The 22,456-nt window shown below is 41.6% G+C and overlaps 1 protein-coding gene across 1 annotated transcript in view; it reads right to left on the bottom strand.

Annotated features, from left to right (window-relative positions):
• COL24A1 (collagen type XXIV alpha 1 chain) overlaps positions 1 to 22,456 on the bottom strand; it is a 713,151-nt gene that overhangs the window by 402,378 nt on the left and 288,317 nt on the right. The window contains exons 10-13 of the mRNA XM_069232264.1: positions 19,357 to 19,401; positions 11,974 to 12,027; positions 11,622 to 11,666; positions 5,276 to 5,329 (exon numbers count right to left, since the gene is read on the bottom strand). Of these exons, the coding sequence (XP_069088365.1) occupies positions 5,276 to 5,329; positions 11,622 to 11,666; positions 11,974 to 12,027; positions 19,357 to 19,401 (198 nt within the window). The remainder of the gene's footprint in view (positions 1 to 5,275; positions 5,330 to 11,621; positions 11,667 to 11,973; positions 12,028 to 19,356; positions 19,402 to 22,456) is intronic.

Genomic DNA, 22,456 nt, shown 5'->3' with positions numbered 1-22,456 from the left:
AAAACATGTTGCAAACAATGTGGTAATTTGCAAACCATTCTATGTTGGTCTGATAGGACAGTTCACCAAATTCGGGATTGGATTGAGTTGCAGTCCAACCTACCTCATTAACAGTCATGAGATACACATCACAAATAACATATTAATCTGATGGGAAACATTCACAGTGATGGTGACCTGAAAGGGTCAGCAGACCATTATGTCTATGATCATTTTTCAATAAAGAATTTCTTTGTAAATACAGACCATTTTCTTTCAAGGAAACCGGTCTGTGTTAAAAAAGTTTTTTTTTTTTAAGTTTCAGGAAGAGATGGTAGTGGTCCTCTGGATCATTGCCACATCTTCCAGGAACTTTTTTAAACATTCACAAAGAGGAAAAGTTCAGTGGGAACTCCTTCCCTTTTGTGGATGAATGGCCACCCCAAATAGGGAGCCTGCAACTTTTCAATGTTTACGACCAGAAGTCAGGTTGCAAACCATTGATATACATGAATAGGAATTGCTTTTTAAAATGGATGGCTATAACACACCCACTCCAAACAGAGATTTGTTATCCATTTCTAAACCAATAGCAGGAGACTGTAAAAGCACATCTCCTCCTAAAAAGGTTAAGTGGTGGGGCAGAAACAATTTTATGGTAGCAGACTCCAAATTGGAGTGATTCCAAATGCAAAAATGTTTAATACATCTGGTCCTTTGTCTCTTAACGACTGCCCACTAAGTCTATTACAATGTAAAATGCCATTGGATCCAAGCAAAATCAGCCTTTCAAAATGTTCTAATGTAAATTACTTCCTTGTTCAGTGTAACAACAAAAGTAAGTAGTACAATATGGAATGCTGGTATGCTTACAAATCTAAGAATTTTGCTGTTTGGAAAATGGAAAGAAGTAGCATCATGACCCGTATCATCTCAGCATCCAACCACAAAAAAAAACTTTTCAAAACAGTCAAAGAATACTTCAACCCAACAGCCACAGAGAACACCATTCACCCCTCCCAAGAACTTTGCAACACCCTCTCAAACTACTTCCTCACAAGGATCACCACCATCTACAGCAACTTCGACCTCCAACCCACAATCTCCAACCTCAGCTCTCTCGACACCCTAGTGCACACCAACAGCACGATCTCGAAGTAGGCACCACTCACCACTCAATTCACCTCAGCCATCATGTTATCCATTCACTCCGGGGCACCCATGGACCCATGTCCCCACCACCTGTCCAACCTTGGAACCAACCTCATCAGCACGGAACTCACCAGCATCCTCAACACCTCCATCAACTCACCAGTTTTTCCTGACAAATGGAAGCATGCGGAAATCAAAGCCCTCTTGAAAAAACTCGACGCCGACCCCAACAAACTCAAGAATTACAAACCCATCTCTCTACTCCCCTACCCGGTTAAGTACCTGAGAAGGCCATCAATCAGCAGCTGACCAGCTACTGGGAAGAAAACAACCTATTGGACCCATCCCAATCAGGTTTTTCTTCCAACCACAGCACCAAGACAACACTCATCACCACCACTGTCGACGTCAGAGCACTCCTCGACTGCTAGTAAACCACCGCCCTGATCATCCTCGACCTTTTCGGCCGCATTCAACACTGTCTCCCACCACACCCTTATCATGCAAAACGACACCCTTAAATGATTTGTCTCCTTCCTGACATGATGCACTCAGCACTCGATTACCCCCTTTCACCTCCGCACCCAAGAGCATCATTTGCGGCGTACCTCAAGGTTCATCCCTCAGCCCCACTTTGTTCAATACCTACATGAGCCCCCTGGCTGATATCATTAGATCCAACAGATTCAACCTCATCTCCTACACAGATGATACTTCACTGATCCTCTCACTTACTGAAGACCCCCTAACCACCAAAACCAACTTCTGCAACGCCAGGACCACCATAGCCGACTGGATGAAGACCAACTGTGTGAAGTTCAACTCTGACAAGACGGAAGTCCTGAGCTTCAGGAAAAACACCTCCATTAGGGAACATAGCTGATGACCAGCTGAACTCAGACCCACTCCCACACCTAGAGACCACACTGGCAAGCTTGGCATCAGCGTTGACAGTGAGCTAACCATGAAGAGGCAGACCAACGTAGTCGCCTCCTCCTGCTTCCACACACTCTGCATGCTCCTCAGAATCTTCATCTGGATCCCAGCCAACACCAGGAAAACCATCACCCATGCCCTCGTAACCAGCTGCCTCGACTACAGCAATGCTCTCTACGCTGGCCTATCCTCCCAGCTCCTAAAGAGACTCCAGGCAATACTGAACACAGCCACCAGACTCATCCCTGACCTTCCCAGGTGCACCCACATCACCCCCCATCTAAGAACCTCCACTTGCTCCCCGTCCAGAAGACATGTCATTTTAAGCTCTTCATGCATGCCTACAAAGCCCTACACAATCAAGGACTGGACTACATCAACCACCATCTGCACTCCCACCAACCAACCAGACACCTGTGCTCTTCATCTCTGGCCCTCATACACACACCCAGAATCTGGCACAGCGGCAGATGCTCTTTTACCCACATCGCCGCCAAGGCCTGAAACACCCTCTCCCTCTGAACTGCACCCTCATCGGCAGACCTCAGCAGGGGACTCAAGACCTGACTCTTCGCCTGGGACATCACACCCCAGCGCCCTGACACCCCCAAGGGGACAGCAACGCCCTCCACAAATGACTGATTGATTGATTATTGATTGAGCTCTTTAAGCACATTTTTGCTAGACACATATTCTAGACTTCGCTGTGTTTGACTTATACATTTTCCAGCTAATACTGTATCACTTGTTTGAAATTATATGTCATGGCAAGACCTTTACCTCTGTGTTCTTAGAATTCTTTATAATCCCTTCTTTATGTTTTGAAATTGATGTAAATGCATGTGTAACCCTTGTTGTATATATAAAAATTTAATTTAAAGGCTTAAACAAAACCTAGGTAAAGAGTGACCGCTGCATAAAAAGCAAACCAACATTGAAGATTATTGCTACTAAAATTATACTCTTGACCAGTAGGAAGGGTACGCCTTAATGCAATTTTTTAACATACATATTGTGCGTTCATCTTTCGTAAGTGATCAAAGTTTTGTGTTTCTGAAGGGGGGGCTTGATTCATAAAGCCATTTGTGCATGTAAATCTAACTTGTGTGTGCAACTGTGTGAGTTTACTGGTACAAACTATGCAGATATGGAACCCTGTAATCGTAAATCCTTTTACTCAAGCAGATAAATGCCCTAACAGTGGGTGTAACATCAAGGTCTGAGTGATGGCGTTCCAGTTTCCCTGATACAGCCACAAACACAAAAGTATTCTCAAACTCTTTCCTGACCCCTGCTAACCTACAAAATGGTTGAAGATTTAACCACACCAAGGGCAGGAGTGAATTCCCTTTCAACGAAGTGTATTTTATTACAACATTTTATTGTGCACTTAGGGCAACATTTATACTCATAGAAACAGCTGTCACAGTCTAGCATCGAGTGCAAATTGAGGGAATAAAGGAATCGATGACAGATTTGCCTTTAGCATGCATATAATCCGTGACAATTTTACAATAAAGTTAGAATGGCGTCCCAGCATGCATCACTATATAGGACATTCTCCATTCTTTGATGATATGGGCCTTCAGGCCCCAAACCTCCGATGGCAGTCAGTGCAGAGAACATCATCACGCCTCCTAGTCAATACCATGAGCTCAAACCAGCTATGCTATGTGAAATGTAAATAATACAAATGTGCCAGAGCATAAGGTTAATGGCATTTCAGAGCATATAATTGTACAATGCGTACCATTAAGGAGATGGAAATGTTTAAACAGATATAGTCAAAATGAACACAAAAGTTCAAGAAAGTTTTCATGATTTACGGCTGGAAAATCTGTGACTGGCACTCCTTTCCAGGAGCCTAATTACAGATATGGTGCACTGTCCCACTCTGCTATGTGGTGCACTCTTACGTGTGTGCACCAGGGGCAAAATGGAACATTGTGTTCTTTTATAACAGATGTGCTGAACAGTACAATAATGAATGGCAGATCTGCTGCTTACCTTCACTGAGGGCGCAACCCAGTCTCTCTTTTAAAGGAGGTTGGGAGGGGTGGACATCCATCTGTAGGTGGTTGCAGCAAATCACTGCACCTGATGGGTTTGGGGGGTGTCTGAGAGGTCTTTGGGACCCACATGACTCCTTCCCAAGGACCACATTTGTGTGTGTGAGGGGTTGGGGTGGCAGGGTCACACTGACTGTGAATCACCTCCATGTGAAGCATGGTCAGTGAGCCTGCGGATGACCTCCTTACCTCTGCCCTGGAATCTGTAATATGGTGCGAACATTAAAGTAATGGATTTCCCCATTTGCTTGGGAGAACACCCACATGCAAATGAGGGAACGCCCCCTTGAGGATGCACCAACATTATCCTTATTTAACAAGGGGATGCACAACATTCTTTGGCCTCTTCTGTAATACTAAATTACCGGTGGGGAAACAAGCAGGCGCATAGGCACAGGCGTGCATCATTTTTTTGCATACTTCTGAAAAGCTTTGTAAATTACCAAGAGTTGTAAAAGCATACCCATAGGAGGGTATAATTCTGTAGTTGCAAATGTATACCTTTTTGAATTAAACAGGCCGTGATTTCTAGGCAATTGCACACATATTTTCTGAGTGGCAATAAGTAGAATTAGGTAACTCGTGTTTGTTTGATCTTAGAAAAGCAAAGTGTGTTTAAGCGCTAGAGTGCCAGGAGACAGACTCAGCCTGTAACAGATTGCATCTCTTCTTGACAAATCATCCGAACAAAGCTTCTCTTCAGCATCCCTGCCTGAAAACGAGGTTCTGTGGCAGGGAAAGCATGCAGCTATCTGGCGATCAGTTACCCGCAGAATGAAGGCTATGAGAGAGGAATGTAACAGAAGCAGCTGTACAGAAATGTTTTGCACATGATCAAAGGAGAAAAGAAGACAAATCACAGGCTGCACAGGGCACAATAGGGAGACATGGGCCAAATTATACTGCTGGCTCCGAAAGCGCCGCACTTCGAATCGAAGTCTGATCTAGTCCCACTTTCAAACAGATACATTGTCATACACATCATTTGGCCATTTTTCTCCTAAAACAATCCAGTCTAATGTTAGTTCACTAAGGAAAAAAACCTAGTCTGGTCGACTTTTAGACAGAAGCAGGTTGCTTTCAATAGAAACGAGAAACGTTCCACACAATGTAAAATAAGGGCACACTTAGCTACTTACAGGACTGCCATCTGGACCAGGAGGCCCCCTGTCTCCAAAATCCCCCGGAAATCCCTATTACAGAAAAAGAAAGAAAAAGTCGGGATGACTCCTGATGTCATATGCAGGACGCACAGCAGGTAATCGATGCCATTCCAAGCCCCCGAGTGTAACATTGCCAAGTACAGAAAATAAAATATTCAACTTTTACAAATGTTAGCATCTTGTGTACAGAACGTCCACACTGATTTGATATAGGGCGTGAAGTGCCACAGACGTTTGTTATACATTACACAGAAAATATAGTTTGAATTGCGCTGTACCTGGCATTGCAGCTGGCACACTATCACATAAGATCAGACGGCACCAACAAGCACCTCATCCCTAAAAGCACACCTGTGGGATAGACGTGGAGCCAAACTTTACAGCTCGCCATGAGTATTACCATCAAAGCTTCAGGGAGTATCCGTAGACGTCTTGAGGGGTTTTGCAGTCTGGCCTGGTTAAATCACCAAAGTCTCACATTTACCGCTGAAAATGCTACGTCTGATCAGGGATGCCTTTTTGTATTTTTTTCAGTTAGGGGTACATCTAAAAAGTATAAACACCACGTGGGAAGTGGAATATTTGCCAAACGAGGCGAGCACTGAATGGCTGAATGTAACACAGACGTGCAAAAAATGCACACTGACTGTTTCTGTGGCATTTGCATCCACCCTCTTTCTGTGCCCTCTTTATACTCAAAGCCTGTGGTGCTGTATGGCACCAGAATTGCAAGTGTGGAAAATACAGAACAGCAGAGCAAGCTTGGGATATTATAACACAAGCTTCAGGAATAGGAGGCATAGAACGTGTCAGGTTGCATAGAAACATGGCACAACTTCTGTGTGCATTTCTGTTTGCAGGTAAAGCCAGATTTGCTAATACTTGTATTCAGTGGATTTGTAAGATTTTCTAAATTTTAGTACTTCCATCTTCGGTTAGAATTGGTAGGGTGTATCAACATCAGGATTTTGGAAGACATGAAGAAGAGGTATGACCAGTCAAATTTGAGAAGATTATGGATTTGTATGTGGTGTTTCTTCATAAATATGATATTTAGGACAGAGCCCTTTTGTACATAGGGAATGTGCAATTTTATAGTACGTTGTTGTCTGATAGGAAGGATTTGTGAAGGGGGCAGGTTGCTGTCTTCATCTTTTTCCAGTGACGGATATCAAGAGAAGGTGAGTTTACCAATGCACTAAATTAAAAAAAAAAAAACTCATACCATCAATAAAACCTTTTTGCTGCCAGACGGGTGGAGTGTTTTTAACAACCACAGTTAGGAACTGAAATAAGAATACGTTTACTTTGATAATCAATTTGGCCATACAGTACTTCTTTAGGAGAAAGATAACCCTCCGAAGTTTTTCTTTCTATCAAAGTGGTAAATGGTGTGCGCTAGGATATATCAGGGTAATTAGAATCAGAAGAACTGACAGCAGTACAGTTTCAGTACAGATATGGCAGTTGCATTAAAGACCTCAGACTTACAGTTCAGGAGAACAGCTTTGACGTGATGTGTAAATAAAGGGTCACCTGACTGAGAGGAGGCGACCACTCTTAGATTGCTTTGATTGACTGATCGTTGATTTTGTTTATGGTGTCTAGCTCTGGAGATTGGTAACAGAATGTGTTGTGGGATCTTTGATCACTGTGTATTTGGGTGTGTGTTAGAGGTAATGCTCTTTGAGGAAAGTTCCAAGGCATTGGGGTTGACGTACATGTTTGGCTCTTCAAGAATAGTTGTTTCAAGTGAGGTATTTCTGGGGAGTGGGGATGAGGACCGCAGGCCTTGCATTGAGATTGGCTGTGGAAGAGTAAGATGGATAGTGTGGTTTGCAGACTTAGGCCCTCATTCTGACTTCGGCAGTCTTTTCAGAAGACCGCCGAAGCCACGGGCACCAGAAGACCGCCAGTGCTGGCGGTCTTCTGACAGCCATATTATGAGTACTGAAGGATTCCTGCCACAACTTGGGTGGAAATCCTCCAGTAGTTGTACTGGCGGTCGGAGGGGCAGGGACGGTTCCACCACCAGCCCCGCCCTGCCAAAAGGACTCGCCAGCTGTATTATGACCTGTAATACGTCCTGGCAGTGTCCTGATGGCGGGCGCTGCCGGCGGTGGAAGCACCTGTTCCAGTTCCCTGCTGGACGACCTCCTTGCCAGACAAGGTAAGTCGATCATCCGACAGGGAGGAGGAGTGTGGGAGGGTGTGGGATGTTATGTGTGCATGTATGAGTGCGTATTGTCTGCGTGTGTGAATGTAAGTGTTTATGCATGTGTGTATGGGTGTTTGAATGCATGTTTGAATGCGTGTGAGTGAATGCGAATATGGATGCGTGTGAGTGAATGTGAGTATGGATGCGTGTGAGAGAATGAGAGTATGGATGCGTGTGAGTGAATGCAAGTATGGATGCGTGTGAGTGAATGCGAGTATGGATGCGTGTAAGTGAATTCGAATATGGATGCAAGTGAGTGAATGCGTGTATGTAGGTGTAGGTGAATGAGTGTATGCAGGCTGGGTGTGCGGTATGCAGGGAGGGGGGTGCTGACCTGGAAGGGGGGAGCTGGTATGGAACGGGGGCTGGGGGTGCTGGTAGGCCAATAAGGTAGCAGTCTTCACTGCTGGCCAGTTGGCGGTGAGACCGCCACCATGGCCCTGGCAGACTTTGGAACGCCAATGTCAAAATGAGGGCCTTTGTATCATGTAAGACTGGGAAGCCAGCTTTAGACTGGTGTCACGCAAGTTTAATATGGGGAATGGATAAGAGATTTGTGTTCTGGTCAGTAATAAGTGGCTGTAATGAAATATAATTAGAACAGTTGCACCTCTCACCTGACCTATGTCTTTGGATCTTAGAATCCTTCTGTTTAGATTCATTTTGTGTGCTTTTGTTGTGGTGTAGTTGGTTAGACTGGATCAGATGGTGGTTTGACAGAGAGACACTGTTTTTTGGGGTGTTGGCAATGGCAACAGGGAAGGCTGTGAGTTTGATAGTCAACAGTATTTTGGTATGGGTCTGTGTAGGATTAGCTGTATTCCAGGTTATAGTCAAAACTACTTTGATTTAATTTGGTTGAGTTCCCCAGTGGTTATGTGGGTGATAATGACAAGGTGGAAACACCTGCCATGATCTCCCACATAACTATAAGCCCTAAAACACTTTAAATCATGTTATAAGTGTTTTAGGGCCTTATGGGTCAAAAAAGAAATGTGGCGAAGACTTGGAGATATATATACATGGGTATAAACATGGAGTGTTTCATGGCGTTTCCATTTCAATAAAGGGGGATGTGTAGCTCACATTTCTAGGTATGCTAATCTGTATGTATGGGACAGCTGGGTTATTTGAGGAGAAGAAGAAAAAAACAGAGAACATCAATACTGGAGGGTATATCATCAGTGGAAAAAGAGTGGACTAGTTTTGATAGCGACCTGTCTGCGATTATGTTACTTGTTACTTGTTACTGATTAGGGCTCTTGGGATGGCCAGCAGGGCTTGGTGTTGGTGGTACTTAAGGATGATTTTGGATAGGCTTGGTGAGAAATTATCTCTGAGATATTGTATTAGGTTTAGTGCCTCTGTATTACAAAGAAAACACAATGGTGGCAAACTCTCACAAGTTAGTGAAGTCATTAGAAACATTTAAACTTATATCGCAGTTTTAATAAGAGCAGAATAATAATTATTCTAAAATGTTGAGAGATCTTCCATCCTCATCATCCATTGTGTAAATATTTTACCATTGATCTGAATCTATAAAATAAGTCACACTGAATTCGTTCTTTGAAAATTCACCTTTATAATATGCATAGAAACATTTATGCATACTCTGTATATTCAAAATTAAATCTCTTTCTTGCTAAATCTGGTAAAATAAATCAGACTCACATTACTATGTTATGTTTTGCAAAGTAATATTTGCATCTTACTGAGGTGGCAATTATTAAGCACATTGATGCCTTTTTGATACCTTCTCCTCATCTTCTTTGCACTAAGTACTGCTAATCTCCAACTCATATGATCTGAATACACACAGCTACGAGGTAGATGTATTGGAGCCTGTGATGGAAGAGACTAGGATAATGAACTCAGGCAAACAGGTATTTTGATGTGCTCCCTGTAGCCTTTAAAATTCTTGTTATTTCCTTCACGCGGAAGGGGTACAGATACCTACTATGTTACTGCTCAGCTGCAATTTAGACGCTGAACTTAATACCCAAATAAAAAACGATCTTCTTTTTTTGGCGGAGTGTTGCATAAAAAAAACAGGCACCTCCATTACTCATCAGCCTCTTATGCGACTGTGACAACTGTATTTTGCTATAGCTGCTTTAGCCATTTACTAAAGTAATAAATTACAAATGTACAGACATCTATTAACCACAATGGCAACAATTTCTTTCAATGGATTTGAAGGTATCCTATTTACAGTGCTGCATCAGATCCCATATTCTTACAAGCTCCAGATAAAGCATACATCAATAAAATTACTTCTTCTACGTATTCTTCCAAAGCTGCTTGAGATGCTTGTATCATAGAGCTTCTTAGGAAGCCTTTATCAAGAGCACAGGTTTTGAAGCCTGGCTATTCGTGGCTGTGACACGAGAGTAGCCAAATATGAGGCTCCAAAGTCTGGGCTTTGACAGACAGTCAACTACTGGCCTCCTGATCCTCCATAGACCTAGGGTAAGGAGGGGAATTCAGGAGACACTCTTGCACCTCCAACTGCCACCTTGGTAAGTACGGATGTGTGCACTGTGTAAGTGGACGGTGCAGCTTCAGAAAGAGAAGAATGCTTACAGGATTGTGTGTGCTTGCAGCAGGATGCTAGGCATTTTGGATGTTTAATATGCAGTGGAGGAGAGGTTAATGCTGAGGGTGGTGGGGTGAGTGTCAGGATACCAAGATTTGTTTACATTTAATTCGGAGAGACAAACAGCTGATCGAGTGGAGGATATCCAGTATGCATTTTAATGCTCATATAAAATGGGGAAGTGGGGCTGAATGAGGGAAGGACTCGCTATGCATGGCTATGTCGTTTCCTCTCCTCCTAAGCAGACGCGGCCCGTCCTTTAGGGCACAGGGGCCACGCCCCCCCACCTTTTGCTCCTCATGAAGAGTGTCTGTCAGGCTGAACAAAGGGCACTATTCATGTTCAGGTCAGGCAGCCAGGAGCAGATATGCGCGATTTGCACAGACTCCTGGCTGCCTAAGGTCAGCCAGTGAGGGAAGGCAGCAGTCCCAACCCTCCTGGGACCGAGGCTGAAGGTAAGTGTGTGTGTGTGATCTTCTTAAATGAATGTTTGGTGCGTGCGTGCGTGCGTGCATGTTTGAATGTTGGTGAGTGTTAATGGATGTGCGTGCGTCCGTGTGTGTGTGTGAAAGAATGAGGGCAAGTGGGCTACCCGCCCCCCTCCCTCCTAAAACCGCCGGCCGCCGCTGCTCCTAAGTAGCTCATCTGACAAGGGGGAGACGCTTTGGGTGAAAAAACTTTATAAAATTGTACATGGGTAATTCTCAATCAAGAGTATTTTGTTTACCTTGAGAATCTGAGTGATACAGACAGTTCAAACTTCACTCTCATTGACAGTTTGATCAATAAAACTCCTGTGATGGGAAAGTTATTAGTACATAGTCCCACATGGTATATGGTGGCAGTCAGTTAGGAGAAGCAACACCACTTTGCTAGAAGTACTGCTCCCAGAGACAAATGCATCTTCAAAATACAATTGGGTATTCTGAGTACTAAGTACCATTGGTAATGGCACATACTTATTTTCTTTTGTGAATGTGTACAAGTTATATATCTATAACTATGTGTACCCAGTTCGTACTCCTACTGTTATTTTACTACCAAACGATTGGCTAATAACAAACTTATTCAATGACATGCACAGTCTACACCTCTGCATGGTCATAATGTACTAACCAAATCCATGTGGTGCTTTATCCAGTTGTATCACACTTACTGCATTACTAACACATCAATCGTTCTAGTTTTCGTGAGATGTACAATAAAGTGTGGGAAATGCATAACAACGTGTTTTTGAATACCCACAATGTGCGGGTGGCCATCTTATTTTCATTGTGTGTCCCTTAACACCATGTAACATTGCCCGTGATTGCGATCACAGGTTTCTATAGAGTGTGCATATGTAGATTCAAGTTATGACAAAACATTTGGAGATATTTCATCTTTCGGAAGATTCAAGTCGCACTTAAGCATTGCAAATGGTCCTTTAAAATGGCTATTTTATCAACTATATTAAGTGGAAAACGTTAAGCTGCAAAATAAGTGCTTGTAAGTATGTACAATACCTGTCTTCCTTTTGGGCCTTTTCTTCCAGGTGGTCCTGGAGGACCCTAATTTGATAGAAAAAGAAAAAAAAGTCAACAATTAGCATTCCTAATTATGATTAGCAGACATCAGTCACTCAACAGCTGAATGAATGTGACGCTGATAAGCAGATTTGGCAATCAAACTTTTGTAATATAACTTATTTTTATGTGCAGTAAATGACTGTAAATGGAAACAGGTTTATATTTAAAGGTTTTGTGTCACAAAATATATTTTGACTTGATAGCACTCAAGTCCAACTGCTTTCAGGAAAAATGTTTCTTACGAAGTGTGAAGTTCACTGAAACACAGTTTTCATAACAGCGCACTTACTCGCTCTCCTTCTGGTCCAGGAGGGCCTGCCACACCAGGAGGTCCAATGAAGCCCTAAAATGTAACCATGTAATACTATTAAAAAGTAATTAGAACACAAACGGGTATACATACAACATAAGAACAATGTAAAAAAAACAAAAGACAACACCCTCTTACTCTTGTGGATAAAATGACTGAACATAAATAGGACAACAATACAAGAACCCATCACTTTTTGTCATGCACTATTACCTCTGTTACGTGCCATCCAGAAAGGACGCTACAGTGGGAAAAGCACACACAGTCTCTCTCAATGTCTGGTTTGCTTAGGTGACGTGTAAAATACTGCTTGTAATGCTGCAATAACTTCATATTGTTCTTGTACAGACATCCAGTACTGCAAAAACAGCAGACAGTGGATCTTTAGAGTCTGGCAGGAGGAAGTGAAACTGGCAGCCGGCTTTCATTGATGGTGATATAAACATATTACAACTCAGTGTGGATGTCACTGTGATAATCCTGTGCTTAAATACTTTGCTATAAAATGGCAAAATGCTTTGTCACTATCTTGCTCGGAGTGGATGGCACCGTGCTAATCCCCTGTTTAAGAACTCACCTTGAAAAACAGACATTTGAGGTGAGCAAATTCAGAGAGTCACTGGTGTTGTCGGGCTCTTCATAAAAATGTACTTCTCTCCACCTAAACCTGAAAACTACTCAGAGTCCCTTATTCCTTTTTTGCAAGATATACAAATTACTGGATTCAGTGAAAAGATTTTTACAGAATGTTTCTAAGATATTGCAGGTTGCAACTTAGAAGAGAGCTTATCAGAACTTTGGTGGCAGCTGTGGATTTCTTTAGAGGTGCAGTGAAGATTGCATGATTTAACTGGGTAGGTACTATACCTGTTGACGGAGATGAGCTAATCAAGTTAGTTGTATAATTTGTTACAGAGGAGAAGACTTACTTCATGCAGCATGTAGGACATGGTTCCATTGGCAGATTTTATACATTGATAGTAGTTTGGAAATTGTATGTAGCCTCCCCAGAAAATGGAATGAAAAGGCCCAAGGAGCGTTTTGACAGATTATAGTGAATGGGGCAGTATGGTTAAGACCAAGGGATATTTAATACTACCTCATGGATTTTTTGATGTTTTGATCAATAATTTCAATAGGTCTTCACACAGCGTTGTGCTGTGGCATCTGGGGCAGTTGTAATGATTCAGATTTAATCTACTGCATGCAGATATTGAAAACTTCCTTTTATTTCTTATTAGAGCAATCCGGCATCTACTTTTTTGTTCTCCAAAAACATTTTTGGTAACCACTTCGGCAAAGCGTGAAGGCAATTTTGTGCCTTTCAAAATGTAATGTACACCATTGACCATCGTGGTTTTGTACTGTTGTTTTATAACAACATAATTGTGATCAAATAATTTGCCATTTAATTGTTTGTGTTTCAGGATTTAAGGTTTTAAGGAGGTGTTATTATAGATGTTCTCAATTACAGACCCATGGTAATTGTTATTCATTGATATGAATTGAGCAGTTTTACATAGCTTGTCAAACTCCACATTGTTAAGAGCTTTTAGAAGCCTGCTGGGAACAGGCACCCACTTCAATGTTCAGACAATGTGAAACAATTTTTGTAAGAAAATAATTGTTTTCTTTAAGTACTAATTCTTTCCTTGATAATGATTTTTTGAAATTCTAACATTCAGATATTTCTAACAAAGATGACTTTGAAGTCCGCCACTCAAAAATACTGTTCTGGACACAAAGTCCTTCAGCAATTTTAGTTCCTCTGTAAAAAATATTTAGTGGATTGCTCATTAGTTAATAATGAAAAATCACAATATTATTCTAGGTAGCCATATTAATACATTTTCACAATTAGATGGTCGAGGAACTGATGCTTATCCCTTTAAAATTGTCACTGCTTGTGCTGCTGTTTAGTTACAACCTTCTATTCCCAGACTGCTAAGGAATTTCCAGTGATTATGTGTTAGAAAATGACCCAGGATTCCTGTTTGTCCTGCCATGAATCCCCGAGTGGAAAAAACTCTATTTGTAGGAGGATTTACATTGCTGGTTAATAATTCTTCTTTAAGACAGCTTAACATTTTTGAAATATCGATGTGTTTGTATCCACTTGGGCTAGATGTATTAATAGATAAGTTTGGGGATGTAGCAAGCACAGAGCATCCAATCATGGTCTAACTGTGTACAGAACAGTCAGAATTGGGTACATTTGCTGATGAGTTGTTTGGCTATGTTAATGACATTGCAAGCTAGGCGTAGAAATGGGGTACTGCAATAGTTAAGAGAAAGCAAGCACTTGATAATCCATTGCATGTTGTGTACGGTTATTCGTCTAAATTGGAATACACTTCCCTCTCCCAAGGATTCATCAAGCATATTGATTGTCTATGTGGCTTACAATTGGGGTTGATTGTCTGTCTGATTAGTCTTGTGGCTAAAACAGAATTCTGCACAACAAATAGTCCCTTCCTACTCTCCCTATATTATTACCCCTCCCTTTAATGATAGTACAGATTCCGAGGTACATGTGCAAGTATCTGGTAGCCAGTTATTGTAAGGTTGGAGAGCTTTGGGCTAATTTTTATATCTTTGCGTTATTATGCTTGTAAATTTCATTACATTTGCATTAGGAGGCATTCTGGGTATTTGACAACCACAGGAGTTTTACATTACTGATGAAATTGTGTGAGAAACCTTGTTATAAAATTTTAAAATTGCCAGATACAGAGTCACTTTCCATGTTACTTAGAAGAAAGCTCTGATCTGACAAAACATTGTGGTGGATACGAATGAAATCAATGACAGGCCAGTACTTGGTACAATGGCATAGGAATACAACCATATGACCCTAATTTTGTATGTGATTGTGAAAATGTAGGTCGGGAACACATTTGCAGCATTACCAGAGCTTTGAATCTAACAAATTATGCCTGTGAACCTTGCCACCCACCAATAATTTGCAAATACATTGAATGACTTCTCCCTTTTACCATAGAGTTGATTAACTGCTCATTCCGCAAAGGCATTATTCATGAGGCAACCCAATGGGTTTTGCTACTTCTTGTGATTGCAAATACTACACACCAATTTAGTATTCCTGTCCTTTTAAAGAGCTTCAGGAACCTGCACAGATATCAATAATCTACTGGGTGATTTGTCTTCTGTTTTAGGCCACACAAAGGAACTGACACAACACTATTTGAGGTGAAGATATCCATCTTGAGAGAGGTGCGTATGCTAATGTTGCTGTGTCAACACCCTGAACCACTCTTATATTAAGGGTGTGGGCCAGGTTAGCAAATTGGCTTTCTCTGATTATTTGTAAGCAATACACTCTTTAGAATCCATTGGGGCAATATATCTCATTAGGAAACATCACCTGAGGAACTGCTGGGCCCAAAATTGGTTATTTCAAACACCCTGCTGATTTCTACTACCAAAAACAATTAAAATGCTACAAATTCTTCAGAATTAAACTACAAAGAAAACATAGTTACACAAATGTGTGCACATCTCTCTTCTATTCTTTGAAGTGTGCACTGGCTGCCAGTAATGTCAAAGATCAGTTTCAAAGCTCTGGTCATTATTCATAAGGGAGCACGTGGGAAAGCACATCAGTATCTGAAAATCAGATCTAAAACATACTGTACTTCTTGCACCATTGGCTTTGGTGGGAATTGGATATCAGTACTTCACTAAAGTTGTAACAGCACGTGCAGCTGCTAAATACTTTTCTTATCACATACAAATCACATAAGTTGTTATCCTTATCTTTGTGAGAATTGGAAATTTGTTAAAGGTCATCCTTTTGTTATTCTGCCCTTGAGGCATCCAAGTTACTATACTATCAATTGTTGAACCATGATCGTTATAATGATTTATATCATAGAAGATGTAATCCACCAGAAATCAGTTGGTCTCCTTGAAAGTTCTTTTGAACATCATATTTATCTTCGTGAAGTTTATGATTAACTTTTCTCTCTACATTATAAAAGCAATAAGCGTAAAATCAATAAACCAAGCTTTTCATGTTCAGATGACCCAAAATCCTCTGTACAAGATTACATTCAATATAAGAATTAGAAGAAAGAAAATCTGTGCAGAACATAATTAGATATCTTTGAGAAAGACCTAAAAAAAGATTAAACATTGATATAAACATTTTATAAGGTGAGTGATAAGCAAGCAGTAAAATAAATGATATAATCATGGGTAAACCACTCTCTACTAGGAAAATAAAATTGTTTTGGTTCATGTAGCCAATGTGCTCTAGGCCAGAAGATAATGCTATTTAGCACATGATAGATAAGGTATGGAGGAGGCTATGCGAAATTGCTCTATGACCATAGTATAAATGCCATCATTGATAAATGGCCATTAAAGCTATGGATGAGGTCAAGTTCCTGCATGCTTAGGTTATTCATGCTTCGTAACCTGTCTAGATCTCCCAGTCACAATACAGTCTACTTTTCTCAGAACGATAAAAGCCCACTAACGGATGTACCGCCACTATTTTTCCATTTCTCCACACACTTCAGATTTTTTCTCTGTACCTCTGGAAAAGCATCCACTGAATGGTATGGTAAACGTGTCCTTTCCTTTATGACTTTTATAAATTGTCACTATTGACTATTTCAGCCTGTTTATAACTGTATTATTAGCTTGGCCCTGAACTGTCTCTTTCTACAGTGACTACTTGACTATAACTCTATGTGACTAGCAAGCAATGCTTTATTTGCGGAATAAATAAGTATATTTATAGATAAATAAATTGATAAATAAATAGAATAAAATTAAATAGTATAATATAAAATGAAATAAAAAAATAAGTGCATGCATTGCTGAGGCTGATACATATCAAGGATACCTAGTTTTGAGCCCACGTCATGCAACTTTTTTCCGCTTCCCACTCACGTCCTGCATCTTTTCCCATTTCTACTGGATATTTTTCACTCCTATGTTCTCCCTTTTCTCACTATCTTTCACTGCCTCCTACTTTCTCCCTTTCGCACCTTTGTCTCTAACGCAATAGGCCAAAGTCTGATGAATGAAGTTAAGACTTGTTTCTCAAATATTTGTGCTGGTGCACACTATCTGAAACCACCGGTGTTAAATAGGCACTGGTAAGACCACCAGCCTGTCTTGAACTATATATTCAGGTACTGAGTCATCGTCAGGATTTTGGGGGCACTGGGAAAGAAATATTTTGAGGGACCCTTTTTGGTACAACTTTGAAATGTATTACTAAGTTTCTGTAAATTCAAGCTTATGCTGGCAAACACTGAAATATGCTTTAAAGACTGTGATACAGAAATACACACAAGTGAGGCGGAGAGAAAGTCCACTTTCCAACTATGTCCTTGGAAGATGGAGGACCTAGGCACCTGCCCACTTTACCCATGCCTTAAAACATCTCTGTTCAGATACAATGATTAGCACTTCACTTCATACCATATTTGCACCAGAACACTTCATCAAGGGTTACCTCTCCAGAACTCAGGCAACCACTTCAGACATTCATTTGTATATTGTATTTATTTTGTGTCTTTTCTGAAGTCCTAAATTCAGTTGTTAACCACCTTAAGGCCCTTAAAATAAGTCACTGGATGCAATTGTAGGGTGACCAGCTCGCTGCATGTCAACAGAACTCTTATTTTACATATTAGTGAATTTTTGGAGTTGTAATCTAGGTTCATTTTAACTGATTCAATTGGACCAACACACCTTATAAGAATGACATTTGAAAGCAGGAGTGGCTCGCGGCGTGTGGTGGGGCGGTGCGGGGGAGGGGGGGGGAGAGAAAAATTAATAATAAAGCAACAAAAAAAAAATTTACCTGAATCTGCCACCGCCGCCACCCCTGTGCAGCTCCTCTTTCTTTCGCCACAGGCTCACAACATGCCCTGCAGCCAATCTGAATGCTGCTATCATGCTGCTGGCAGCATGACAGCAGTGTTCTGACTGGCTGCAGCACCCAGCCAGGGTGCTCTCAGGCAGACTGAGAGAGTCTGTCTGCTCTCTCCAATCCGGCACTGCGGTGCCAGGTTGGATAGAGCTCAGTGCGCATGTATGTTTGGCTGGCCTGAGACGGCCGGCCAAACATACATGCGCACTGAGGGGAGTGCTGAGCACTCCCCCTCTGTGCTCGTCAGCCCCGTGGCCCTGCCCTTTCTACAATACAACGATAATAAATCGAATTTATTACAGACGTTTGGCAGCTGCTGTGGCTGCAGGGGGGGCAACGCTCCTCTGCCCTAACAGAAGAGCTGCCCCTGTGTAAAAGCAAAGTCTAGGAACGAAAAGGGGTGTCCTAGTGACATGGAGCCCCCTAGTCACTCTATACAATTATGTGTCAAACTCTTAAGTCAGTGATTGCTGTTGGAAAGATGTTTAGTGTCATGGCTGAAGTACTACACCAGAGATTAAAAATAAAGTTTGGAAAAGGTGTTCACCAATATTGTTATCTTCAGCCCGACACTTCCTCCCACTGCTCCACTACAGAGAGAGATGCTAAAACGCCTGCTAGCCTGAATGAAGCACACCATAAACAATGACACCATGCACTGGGGATGACGGCGCTGGTGGATGAGTTGCAGCTGGCTACACAATGTGAGCGTCTGCACACTGTGATTATGGCAGACAGGAGACGCACACATCTCAGTAATTTATGTGGCGCCTACCTCAAGGCAACAAACCGACACACAAAAGGAATCAGTAGATTTGATTACATCTGTATTAAACGATGATGTGATTATTTATACTGTTAGGGTGGAAGTCAAGGAAAAGCAACACTTGATTGAAATTCATTTAAATGCAATATGCGCTTTACTTAGAACACTTTAGCTCTTCCAGCATTTCAAAACTGGCTGATCTCTTCCTGTGACAGGAATATTTCCTTCCATCAGTTCATCCGGTAGTGCTTGCAGATTAGCCGTGCCAAATGTGCCTTCAACCTTGACAGCTACTCTTAGCAAATAACGCTGCAGGCAGCAGTTGTTCTACTTTTTTCCAAGCTCTTTTCATGTCTGTTTATGCTTCCAGTGTGTAAGAAAAGCAACATGCAAGTGTGTTTTGTTTATTTTTGCCACAAGAAAACGGTATTTTTAAGTACCGGGAAGGTACGTTCTGCCAACATCCAAAAAGCACTTGCACAACCACACTTTTTACACGTTTAGGACAGCCTCCTGCGCTACTTATTTATTAGTTGAGAAGGATTAGTAACGTCGAGAATCAGGTCCCTCAGGACATGAGGGCGTTGCGCAATTCATGAACCATTCAGGGAAAAGGACACCTGAGCAAAAGTCAAATTTACCATCTGCGGGGCCTGAGAATAATCTTTAAAAATAGATTACTCACCCTCACACCTTTAGGGCCCGGGTTACCTTCTGGTCCAGCTAGCCCCTAAATAAAAAAAAAGAAATGTTTTCCTTCTCATAAAAATACAATCCAAATATATATTACACTGGTAGTCTTATAGAGTTGTCATATATCTATTGCATGGACTCAAGTATATGTAGAAGGTCGCCCTTGGATTTTGTTGAAAAGGAGAGAATGTGCAACAATGTGAATAGACGACTTCAAACCAGATTGACAAAGATGCCCTGCAAATCATATCTGGCACCAGTTCAGTTTCAGCTCAATTTCTAAATTCTACACTTCTTTTCCCATCCATAGCTCTTAGTTTTAAATGGTCAACTGATTTGTAGATCTGACTTTGAGACCATGAGTAGTAGATAATTTGGGTTGGACCCCTAAATTGAAGGACCAGTGGAGAGGTGGCTTACCAAAAAAACTAAAGCAGAGAGAGTCCTATGGAGGCAGTAATCCGTTCTCGGATGAAAATGTCCATGTGTGCCCCGTGTCCGACCTCCTTCAGGTTTCTGTCAGTACTGTGCAGAGCTCAATGGCTGACTTACTCTGCCAGAGCTCGCTGTCCCTACGACCTTCACCATCGTCCAGTTTTTCTCTGACCTCTGCCAGAGTTCTGGTTCCAAACCCCTACCTCAGCTCTGTGCCTAAACTGCATCGGATCTTTGTGTCCGCCTGCCATGCGCTGTAGCTCTGTGTCTGTCTGACCTTTGCAGGAGCTCTGTCTGTCCAACCGACAACAGAGCTCCACCCTCTACCAGAACTCGGAATTTGACCTATGTTGCCATAGCTCTGCAAAGTTGTATATTAAATGTTAGCCATTAGAATCACAGAAAATGAGTCCATGTTACCGTATAGTAAAAAAAAGTTGCCTTAAGGAAAATGGCAACAACCTACTAACAATAGTGATAACATCAGTTAGGATGGTGCAACTTCAGAGACAGATGAAAACACGTTTGCTTTGTTTGATCACTGACGTTTTTGCTTTTAAACTATCTGTAGAGTCTTAATTAGGAAACTACGGCCCTCATTGCTCTTCGAGTGGTCTTCTACATTGGTACCATTTGTAACCTGTGTTACATACACACACACAATCACCCATCCTGGGCTAGAATGTGTTGGGTTGTTGTGGCTGCATCTGAAACACACAGGAAGACTGCAAATGTGACCAGTCCCTTCATTACCTGCTAAAACCTGAGAGACGCCTGTGTTAATAGACATAGTCCACAAACATTACAAAGCCCAATTCACAACAGAATCTCATATAACTCATATCTTTAATGGCTTTATTGAACAAAATGAAGGTGGCCTGCTGCCAGATTCACCAATAAACCTCCCTGCATGTCACAGGCTACTCTCCATAATTATACTTTAACGCTATTGATTTCTTAAACTTTGATTCTTCAAAAAACAAGATGAAGTCAGCCAGTAACAAGCAAAATGATTACATGTAACATATGGAGAACAGATCCTCTGTCACCGGAGAAGGCCTGACAACCATTTCTAGAAAATCTTTGAAGCCACTGGGAATCTGTAAACCATTGTGGAATGATTCTGAACACATTTATATCAAGGATCATACTTCACTTAAAACATTTGGGAGTGGGGCAGCTTTACCAAGGCCTCTGCAAGGCCCACCTTGTGGAATTTGTTCCTTACCAAAATGGATAACACCTTACTGGCCATATCCCCCAACACCTGCTTGAAGAATGACAAACATATGGCACAACAGCAAAACAACCACAAAGTCAATATTTACAGCTAGCTTCCGCTGCACTAGCAATTACTCAGCTTATCAAATGAAAGCATCGGCCTCAAAACAATATTACAACTATACTACTTGTCTGGTATGGTTTATAGTTGTGTTCTATCATCTTTGTAGACTACAAAATGTGTTAAGGATCTACACATTTTTCCAATCCTCTTTGCAAAATCACATGACATCTGACAAATACAAGAAGATACTGCTCAATAAGCTGTCACTCAAAACCACCTTCTATCCTCTAAGCAGAGTGAACAAATAGAATTGTAGATGTATACCAGCACCTGCTTGTAGAGAATATTCGGGTTGGAGAAGTTCGAGAACACACCATGCTGTTCTGTGGAGTACATTAAGTACATTTTAAGTTTTTGCATTAATGTGTGTTGAACCTGACTGACCAATATGGGAAATAATGAGGGGTTCTGGGTGACATCAAATAGACAATGAGAGCAAAGCTTGAGTTGTCCATGATGCCACTCAGAACACTGAGATGAAAAACATCCTTGTAATCCACTTTTTACTCATCTATAGCTTTTTGATATGTACTGCCCCCACTTTCAATTGCTATACGAGAACAGAGAGATATTGGGGCAGCCATTGAAAACACTGCCTCTCCTCTCTGTCCCAGATGTAAACAAAAAAAATAACAAAAAACAAATCTCCTCTCACCTACTCCTAACCCTCTCTGTGCCTTTCCCTTTTCTCCCTACCAGAAGCCTGTTCTCAAGCAATGCTCTGACAGATTGTCGGAGAGCCCAGGCAGAGCAGCCTGAAATTCTTTTTGAAATAGCAAAAGTCTGTAACAAATTCTAATACCCACTGTTGCTAGTTCGTAGTAGTGAATTACTTGATTTAGAGCCCAGTTGTGCATGCTAATTGTGAGAGCAAATAACAAAGCTAATAGGAGTAAGTAAATCATCAGCATTTCAGAGAAGAACTATACAATATAAACACCCACCAGACAAAGAAAAATAATCATCACTGGTGGTCTTTGGGCTCCCTCGCTTGAGATGGGAATATCCAGATTTTCTATACCACTCTCTTTGCTCTGTTTGGTCTTTCAAAAACTCTGATGTGACAGAAATGTTGCATTTGTCTTTCTGGTCAGTGTTTGCCACTACCTTCCTCGTAGCTCCACCTGCTGGTGCTGTGACCGAGCCTCTCAAGAGCCTGCCGGCTCTGAGAAAAAGGCCCGTCTCCACCCTCAGGTACACACCTGCATTTCATCCCTGGTGGCCTAGTTGCCATCTGCTTCTGTCTGCTTTATGTCTTTCTGCTTTCTCTGTTTTTCTCTCTTTTCTTTTCTATTTTTTGATTTCAGATTTT

The sequence above is a fragment of the Pleurodeles waltl genome, chromosome 4_2 (genome assembly GCF_031143425.1).
Source record: "Pleurodeles waltl isolate 20211129_DDA chromosome 4_2, aPleWal1.hap1.20221129, whole genome shotgun sequence".
NCBI lineage: Eukaryota > Metazoa > Chordata > Amphibia > Caudata > Salamandridae > Pleurodeles > Pleurodeles waltl.
Note: the sequence above shows the minus strand (reverse complement) of the source record. Positions and strands in the feature narration are given on the sequence as shown.